General features: G+C 51.4%; 1 protein-coding gene across 1 annotated transcript; it reads right to left on the bottom strand.

Moving 5' to 3' along the window:
* Nucleotides 1-995: 995 nt before the first annotated feature.
* FGF5 (fibroblast growth factor 5) lies at nt 996-9,643 on the bottom strand. The gene is made up of 3 exons (XM_065665173.1): nt 9,283-9,643; nt 6,899-7,002; nt 996-2,604 (listed from the first exon to the last, which is right to left on the bottom strand). Exons 1-3 carry the CDS (start codon nt 9,614-9,616, stop codon nt 2,263-2,265), a joined length of 780 nt encoding a protein of 259 aa, XP_065521245.1. The 5' UTR covers nt 9,617-9,643; the 3' UTR covers nt 996-2,262.
* Between the last annotated feature and the right edge of the window lie 339 nt (nt 9,644-9,982).

Raw genomic sequence — 9,982 nt, 5'->3', positions numbered from 1 at the left:
GTGAATTTGCACCTCCTTTGAAGGCAGCAGTTGTTTGGAATTTGGGAACTCCCTTCCTTTGTTTCTTTCTCAACCTTTTCTCCCCAGCACTAAGTCAGATAAGATAGAGGAAGAAAAATCCTACAAACCAAAGCATGACACACCAAACCTTTAAACCAATGTCTTCCCCAGGAGGTGTTACTTCAGTTGGGAGTTATGCCCAGGGGAGACGTGCCACCAGTGCAGCGGTGGTAGCCCAGGAGACCTCACATTTGTTCCAACACTCACCAATGTTGTGCTTTGTCCAGCAGCACCGCATCTCTCCCTGTGTGGTACTCTGCTGATCAACATTTTGGACATGTTCTATCCACAAAGACTGCAGGACACGATGACTCAGTGAGCAAATAGGAGTGGAAAAAAAAGCTGAAGTTTGGGTGTCAGTACACTTTGTGCCATTTTTAGCCTTGCTGACAAAGTGCTTGGGGGCATCATGCTGCTAGGATGGTTAACTTTGTACATCCTGTGTTATCATTCATTATACATCCCATACAGACAGACTGAGAAAGTTGGGGCTGTTCAGCCTGGAGAAGAGAAGCTGTTTGGAGACCTCACAACAGCCTTCCGGTATCTGAAGGGGGCCTCTAGCCTCTCCAAAGGTGCTGGAGAGGGTCTTTTCATCAGGGACTGTGGCGATAGGGCAAGGGAGAATAGGTTTAAACTGAAAAAAGGGGAAGTTCGGGTTAGATGCAAGGAAGAAGTTCTTTACTGTGAGGGTGGTGAGGCACTGGCACAGGCTGCCCAAAGAAGTGGTTAAAGACTCCATTCCAAGCAGTGTTCAAGGCCAGGCTGGACAGAGCCTTGGGTAACATGGTCTAGTGTGAGGCATCCCTGCCCATGCAGTTGCAAAATACTCTTGCACAGAGACCCATGCCCTGCCATTTGCAACTACTTGAAGCGGATGTGTTCAACCAGAGGCTGCCCAGAAAGACAACGGACAATAACCATTTGCGCCACAATCAGATTTGGAAAGGCTCAGCAGTGCTGCCTGCCCTTATTATTGCTGCTCCACACTCACAGGGCTCATGCTGGGAAGGGTTTTGCCATTGCAAGCCCACCTGGGCTCTTCTTAAGGCTTAACTAGTGAGGTTCAGTGCTACCATTTTCCGTATGTATACAACACTGATTTAAAACCTTCAAATGCACGATTACTCCACAGGTAACACAATGAAGAAACAATTCCACAGAACCACAGGGCAGCCTGGGTGGGAAAAAAACCCCACTTCTTAATGTACAAGTGGCTGTAACGGCATTTATTGCTACATCACCACCCTTGCTATGAAATAAAACCCTTTCTCCCTGCTCTGGCAGTGTCTTGTGAATGATAAAAGAAATCAGCAGTGATAACTGTTGGAAGAAAGCAGGGAGTACCAAGGCAGGGGGCAAAGGATCCTCAGGGAGCAGGGACGCAGAGGGTGGTCCCCTCACCACGTAAGCAGGAATGCCACAGGGCCAGGGCAGAGGTATTTTAAACACAGATGTCGATGCCATCCTTTGATGGACAGGAAGAGACTCACTCCCCCAGAGGTCCAGGGGATAACAGGAAAGACAACCAGGAGCAGGGCTGCAAACAGCCACCCTCCCCAAGCCTGCAACTCTTAACAAAAAATAGCATATATACATACATTATTGCCATCAAAGAGTTTTAAGCCCCCCTTACACCACAGATAAGCGGAATCCATTTGTTGGGCTTCATCTTGTTGTGGATAGGAGAAGCTTGTTTGTAGGTGAAGGGGAAGGGGCAAACCTGGGTATTTGGCGTCTGAGGTTGGAGGAAAAAAGTGCAGCAAAAAGAGATGCCAAAAAAAAAAAAAATGAAACCAAAAAGGAAAAGAAAAAAGCACTTAACAGGTTGGCTCTGAATATGTCTCTTATGTGAAAATGATTGTCAAGAGAGTCATTAATGAAAATAAGGTAAGAAAACATGTTCGCTGTAGAGGTACCTTTCTGCTCCTTTCACCACCAGAAAACTAACCCAGTGTCCACCAAGCATTTTCCATTCACTGCAGGAATATTCTTTGGAAAGTCCAAGTTCCATCACCCCAGCTCATGCCTCTGAGAATGCCGTCCACTTTGTAGGGTGAAGAGAAGACCCTGAGCCCAACATGGCTACATGGAGCATTGCCACATTCATCCAGGGAAGGGGGACGCAGGTCTCCCAAGGGGCCACCCCAAAATGCACCCAGGCACTGGGTGTCTCCTGTGCCACATCCCCACTATGGTACATTATCCAAAGCGGAACTTCAGCCGGTACTTGATGGGTCCAGGGTTTTTCCGAGGTGGGGATGGGGCAACCTTTGGTTTCGGTGGCGGGAGCTTTTTCTCAGGGAGGGTGACGGTGAAGGCGAGCTCAGGGAGCTGGGGCTGCCAGAAGCGGGGTAGGAAGTGTGTGGAGACATGCTGGGGCCGGGCACGGGGGCTGCAGCCACGCTTGGCTTTGCCCCGCTTGTTGAGGGCCACATACCACTGTCGCCCCGAGTGCGGGCTGCGGTGCACAGCTGAGGCGTACGTGTTGTAGCTGTTCTCCTGGAAGCGCTCCCGAAACTGGCAGTCCACTGTGAACCGGGCCTGCAGGACAGAGCCAGGGCGCTATTAGCAAAAGGATGGTCAGACCCGTCCCCTGCCCCGCAACATTTGCTGGATGTTTCGGTCTTCCCCAAAACAGGCCCCTTTGGGGGACTTTGTGTTGAAAGCACCAACATGGGGCACTTGGGAAACCCACTCCAAGTCCACTGGGCACCCAACAATTTGGAAACCCCCCAACACAGATACTTCTGATAGCTGCTCACCACCCAGCTTTGGACTTTCTTGGAAAAAACAGGCTTGTCCTGCCCTAGCAGCACTCTTCCCTCCTGCCCCAGCTCTCCTCCTGCCCTACTCAACACAGGGAGGATGTGGCTCCAGACCCCTGGTGCTGCAGTACCCTCGAGGACCCAAGGATTGAGCCCCAGCTTCACCTCCATTCCAACCCTCACACCCCTCGTTTGGTCACTGGATCATAACTAACAGTCTAGAAATGCAATTTGCATGCAGATTGCCACTGCTTTACTGAACAGGGCTTTGATTGTATTCGATTTTCTTTTTCCTTCTTCATCTGAAATGAACTCGGGCTGTTTTGTCCCCTGATAACCTCAAGGAATCACTTGCAGCCCAGTAGTGCTGCCTCTTAAATTGGGTAGCTGCACTGGCTGCTGGACAACCAGGCGGAAAGATATCCCATTGCCCAAGACAACAGGCTGAATTCCACCCTTGTGCTTGTCAAAGGGGAGGAATTATAACAAAAAAACACAACTAAACCCATCAAAAGGCATGCAGAAATACACAAATAGAGCCCTAACACCCCAGGTATGTACCCACAGACCTGGAACACCTGGCTGCAGGATCCAGCAACCCCTCTGACATCCTTTGTTATGCTTGAAGCCAATTGTGGGCATGGTAGCTGTTGCCCTGACAGCTCCTCCATCCCTGGACACCACAGCCTGACTGCAAAGCCACGCTTTGAAACTACTGATGGGAAAGGGATAATGAGCTCTCGAGCTTTGAAACACTCAACAATGGACAAGACAACCCCTAAACAGTGCTCTATAACCATGCAGACAGCCCAACTAGCTCAGATCATTTTTAAATGCCTAATTTAACCAGAAAATTGTAGAATCATAATCCTACAATGCAAGTAGCAGAGTCCCCAGCCTGCCATGTGGGTTTTTTTCTTCATAGCACTTTGAATTAAGTCTCCTTTTGCTCTTTCTATGAAAGAAACCTCACCCTGATGACTTTCACCCCAATGCTTTACCTGTCTGTTATCCTTGCTGCTGTATCACCCATGCAGGACTGTTCACCCTCCTGAGGTGAGGTTTTGCTGACCCCTTGTTGGCTTTGATGTCCCAGCGCATGCTGTGGTGCTCAAGAGAGACACCCCTGTGTCATCCCTTGCACAGGGAGGTTTTAGGATTGACTAAAGTATCAATGAAAGGGTGCTCAGTGCAAAAGGCCTGAAGCAAGCCCTTTGAACAGTGAGAAATGGCAAGACCAGGCTTTTTTGGTGCAGGAGATGAAGCTGGCCACCCTGCCCCGTGCCCACAGCCTAGAATCTGATACCAAAATGGGTTCCAGTGGGCTTTGCAAATGCTGCTGTGTGTAGGGTAAGATGTTTGTGACCCTGCTCATCCATATCCCTGTACAGATGGGTAAGCTCACTGCTGATCTGCTCATGGGAAAGCCAAACTGGTGTTCCCAGTCTGGCCCAGCATGTCTGGGGCAAAGCCTCCCTGCAAAAGGGAGATGGCAGTAAGAAGGCTGCCCAGCTCCCGAGCCACAGCATCACAGGAAAAGTTCCTGCTTAAAGTGGTTTGGGAAAACTTCTTCAACAGGGACTGTAATGATAGGGCAAGAGGGAATGAGTTTAAACAGAAACAGGGTAAGCTGAGGTTAGATATAAAGCAAAAAGTTCTTTACTGTGGGGGTGGTGAGGCACTGGAACAGTTTGCCCAAAACATGGTAAATGCTCCATTCCTGGTGGTGTTCAAGGCCAGGTTGGACAGAGCCTTGGGTGACATGGTCTAGTGTGAAGCATCCCTGTCCATGGCAAGGGGTTGGAACTGGATGATCTTAAGGTCCTTTCCAACCCAAACCATTCCATGCATTTAATGAACTGCTCCCTAAGAGCTGGAGTAGCATCCCTTTCCAAAGGTGTGGGGATCCCATAGACCTGGGCACAGAGGGGTGCCAGACAGCAAACCACCTTGCAAACTCATGACCACCTTGAAGCTCATCAGCTGCTCCTTCACCATCACTCTGACAGGTTTCCGCGAATCCCAGCTCACCAGCCACACCATTTCCACTGAGGAAAAGGCATTTTCCCCAGTGTACTGGCTGCCCATTGGATTTGTTCTGCGGCAGCTCCAGAAACAATCATGAAGAGCAATCCTGAAGTCAAGTCAATTTCAAAATCCAATTCAACAGCAATTAGCCCCAGAGAGGGCCAAAGCATTCCATCAACTCAGAACAGCTCCTGAGAAGGTAGAATTACCTGAGACCCCAGCGGGCAAATCTGTCCTCTGGGGTTCGTGACAAGACTGACACCAAACCCCCTCCTGCCCATCCCATGCCAAAAAAATACAAACAGGAAACTGAGGATCTATAAATGAGGAAAAAACCATCTGTGCATGTAACTGATAATTGCTGAGATTACTGTCATTTTCTGAGGGAGGACGGAGAAAGAGGGAGGACGGAGAAAGAGGGAGGAAGAGCTGCCATAAAATGTGAAGCTGGGATAAAGCCGGGCCCTGAGAGCCTGATTTCCTGCAGGAATGACTTTTATCTGCAGTTCAGCACAAAGTCACTGGCATGACTCCCATATCAAAGCACTGCCCTGAGTGACGGGCACAGGACACACTTTGTACTGCTCAGAACTCATTAGGCCATGAAACAACTTTATCCTGTCAAAGCAGGAAAGAACAGATGCTGGGTTAGCATTATTGGTGTTATTTAGCCCAGCAATCTTTAGACATTTGGGTCAAGTTTCTACAAATTTGTGGCTTTCATCCTAGCAGGGCATCGTGTGTCCTTGCCCCCGCCCTGACCCACCTAATTTATGTCCCTCTCTGGCTTTGCCCTTTGTTTGCTGATAATTAACCATACACTGACAAGATTTTATTTGATTTCTGACTGTGCCAGGGCATAAATCAAGGCTTCAGCTCAAATAAGGGGACTATTGTAAGCCACAAGGGAGGGAAGGTTCTGGAGGGTCCAGGGATCACTCTCTGTCCACTTCCCTCTCCTCTCCATCCTTCACCTTTCCACTGCTCCCCACCTGTTCTACCTGTTTCCTACCCTGTCTCCTTCCCTCATGCTTTCCTTCACCATTCCCCCTTTCCCCTAGATGCCATTCCTGGTCCTACTTTTCTTCCTAAAATAAGCAACCACATGTTCACCCTTTAAGCATCGTTAGGTTTCAGGAGCAACACTCCAATAAGACTCAAGGGAGAAAGAGGCAAGTTCATAAATCTCACATGAAGGCAAGCTGCAGGCTCAAGCAGCATAAGCACATCACATAACTCACATCCACTTCACGACCAGGAGGCTTGGCTTATAGCCACAGGGCAGGCAATTGGCTTTTCCCTCTTCCAGGCTGGGAATAAACTTGGGTGACAGGTTTTCAGAGATGCTGCCTTAAAAACGCCTTTCTTTGGGTGTTGCATTTACACATACACCTTTAAAGGGTGATGACTTTCATGTCAGCACAGTCGTCACTTTCATTTGTTTGAATGGTCTCAGGAACTAACAGGAAAAAATTAGGCAACAGCATCTTGAATTTGAAAAAAGTGAAATCAATATACAGGACTGGTTCAACAGAAGCAGCATGGAAAAAGCACAATTAAAACTGCAGAAAATTCCAACCCTCAGGAAAACAGCCAGCAGAAACAAGAGTCAATGGAAATTCTCTACTTTGTCTGCAGTTCTTCCGCAAGGGCTGGATCTCACCTGCCTGAAATCCTGGGGATGTTTTTCCCCATGGGAGAACCCAGATCAAACTCCAGTGTCACAGCCGCTTTCCCACTAGTGGGCACAGGCAGGCTCCTGGTGCCTCTTGTGTCGCTCACCGGGAGACATTTGGCTGAAGCCATCTGCATGATCTGCTGCAGAAGGTGCTAAAAATATCCCAGCAACGCTCAAAGAACAAGTCCTTTTGATGCAAATACCCAACTGTAGGAAAGGAAAAAGTACTTCCCTTGGTTAGATGCAAACGCCAGTCAGGCTAAATGCCAAAGGGGCTCGGCACACCAGGATCACAGCGTGCACGTGGAGGTGTCCCAAGGCCTTTAATAAACAACAGATACTGAGAAGCAGGGGGTTTACTTACACTTGCATGGAGTTTTCCTTTTTTTGACATCGCTAAAAATTTGTTGCTGAAAACTCCTCGTATTCCTACAATCCCCTGAGACACAGCAAATATTTCCAAAATACCTAGGATGACAGAAATCCCAAAATAAATCACAGTTCTTTTCACATCAGTGTGACAAAGAGAGAGAAAAAAAAAAAAGTAAAAAATACTCAGGCTCATAGGTTTGCGTTTCCTCTCCATACGACCCTGCTCTTCACTGCCTGGCTCCACACAGCACTCCTACTCTATCCTTCTGCCCCATAGACCTGCATCCACTGCGGGATGGCTACAGGGTGGTGGTTTGGTTATGCTTAGTTTTAAAAAACTGCCTTTTAGAGGCCTAATTATGACTCTGCTGTGGCAGAATTTCACTCCTGGGGAAATCTCTCTCAAGGTTGGGAAAATTCCCTTCCTGCTGAGATCAGCCTTGCCTGTCCTCCTCCCATGCATACCAGACTCTGGAAATCACAGTGTCATACACCCTATCTGGGGCTAAAAGTACCAATAATGGTTTCATAGGCCCCTCCTCACAGCAGAACCTGGGCAGTGGGGTGCCACACAGCCCAGCCACAAGAAAAGAAGCTGTATTCCCCTCAATGGGGTATTTTCCAAGCGGGAATGGGCTCTGGTCCCTGGCTGGCATGACCTTTAACTCATCTTACATCAGAGCTTTAACCTCCTGTTGAAGCCTCCTGTTCAGAAACAGCACCAAATATTTCCCTTCCCCACACAGCGTGGTATCCTGCAGGCAGAGAAGGAGTAGCAGCAGGGCTCAGGCATCCCCCCAACACTCCGACCAGCCACATAAGCCACACATTCCCAATGTGCCATTCCCACCCTGGGAAAAAAAAGTGTTGCTACCCTTGGGAGGGGGGTCTCAGTGGCCCAGGAAAGTATCTCACCCAGCCCCAGTGAAGGGCCACGCTGATTAACATGCCAAGAGCAAACATGAAGCTGCCTTAAATCCCTGAGGCTGGGGGATCAGATCACCACTTCCCATGTTTATTTTAAGGAGGAAGCGCAGCTCCTGCCACCAAAGGCCTGGGGGACACTTGGGGGGGCGCTGCTGAGCCACCCCTCCTCACCCCACATGCCTCAGTGCGGCACGTTTTCTGTCCTCAAAGGCACCCCAAAACCTGATGGCCTTTGTGGGGGCAGGGAGACATATTTGGGTCAAGCCCCACAGGGACAAAGGTGGGGTTTCCCTGCCAAAAGCCAATTTCCTCCCTATGGGGGATGGTTCCTTGGTGCAAGACCCCAACACAGCTACCCCTGATACTGGCACATGCTCCAAAGTGCAGAGGTGATGCCACTCTCACCTTCCCAGGGAGAAAATTTCAGGTTAAAGAGGAAGGAACTTCACGTAACCCAAGACCCTGCAAGACAGCTGTGGTGTCCAAGGCTACGCACGTCACTCTCTGTAGAACAGGGTGGAGGCAGCCCCTCCAAGCTCGTCTTCCAAAACAGCCCCAGTGGGGATGCCCCCAGTTTCAAACACATCCCCTAACCCTCTTCCAGCTACCATCAACAGCACTCCTCAAAATTCCCAGCAGGATTTCTGGCCTCCCAGCACCCCATCATGGGGCCATGGCACAGACTAGAGCCTGAATTATTTGGTCCTGGCAAGATGCGGCCATTGCTCCCTGACTGTGCCTGACAGCCGGAGCCACGTGTGCTGCCAGGGTCACCTCAGGCCCAAGCCCTCAGGCTTTTTAAGTGATTTTTCATCCCCACCTGCCATTTTATTCCCTCAGCAACCCCAACCCAAAGGATAAGCCATGAGTTAGCACAGCTTTCTCTCAGAGAAGCGTCAGCCTCAGTCCTATTTTTAAACTAAATATATCCTATCACTGTGCTGGAAGAATGAGAATGCAGAGGGAAGGATAGGAAAGTTACATGTGGGAAAAGACTGGAAAGGGGAGGGGGGCAATGGAGGGCCCAGTGCAGCATCCTCCCCCACTATACCCCAGTGAGGTGCTATGGTAGGAGTACAGACCTCGCACCTTCACACCAATCCCCATGGATTTGCTTCCTCAATGCAGATGAACCCCAGCGGGTGTAATCCCCAAAGAAAGGACTGCATAGCCCACTTTACTCCCGGGGGCAGCATCCCACTTGAGTCTGCAGGATACACCACCCCAGCCCCAGCCTCCCAGGACAGCCAGCATCCCAAGCTCCCCTTTCCCAGGTGAATTTGGAGTGCAGCCCGGGCTGCAGCTCACTCTAGGCAAGGGTAGCAAGGACCTAGGGGCTCCATCTCCCCAGAGGAAACACCTCAGGGATGAAGATGCTGTAGCCCCAGAGTTCCCCGATGTTCCCCAACCCCGCACCCCCCGGCCGGTGTTCCCCAGCAGTGCACTCACTGAGCGGGCTTGCGTCGTGGGCGCCGTCCACCCGCCCATCGGGGTGTAGCTGGAGGTGGAAGCCGATGCCCACCCGGCAATACAACCGGCCGCGCCGCCGCCCGGGGCGGCTCCGCGGGAAGCGGCTCTGACCCGCCGCAGCTGTCGCTGAGGAAGAGGAGCAGGAGGAAGAGGAAAATGATGAAGGGGCGGGGGCGCCCAGCTGAGCCCCACCGGGTACCCGCTCCCGCCGGGCGCAGGCGGGCAGGTCGAGGAGGAGGAGGAGGAGGAGGAGGAAAAGGAAGAGGAAGGACGGGCTCATGCTGCCGGTGGGAGGGAGGGCTCCGCGCAGCATCCCGCTCCGCCGCCGAGCCCCGGTGTCGGGGACTAGGCACGGGGAGGACCGGGACGCCCCTCGCCGCGGACGCGGTATTTATAAGCGGGCGGCGGCCCCGCACCTGTGTCCGGCCCCAGCCGCGCCGAGACACCCCCCCCGGCCCTCCCTCCCCCACGGCAGATGCTGAGGCTCGGGGGGCGCATAAATCTGGGGAATTAAGTTGTCCGTCCCGCCGAGACGGAGGCGCCGGAGCCTCGGGTTACCGCCGAGAAATACCGTGTCAGCGGCTGCACAGCGCCCGGGCAGCGGGGCTCGGTGGAGCCCCCGGGACCGAGAAGGGATTGGGTTGCACCCCCCTGTGCAGGGGGTGCAGGGGATGACAGG

The sequence above is a fragment of the Lathamus discolor genome, chromosome 1 (assembly GCF_037157495.1).
Source record: "Lathamus discolor isolate bLatDis1 chromosome 1, bLatDis1.hap1, whole genome shotgun sequence".
NCBI classification, from domain to species: domain Eukaryota; kingdom Metazoa; phylum Chordata; class Aves; order Psittaciformes; family Psittacidae; genus Lathamus; species Lathamus discolor.
This window is presented reverse-complemented; position numbering and strand designations above follow the sequence as displayed.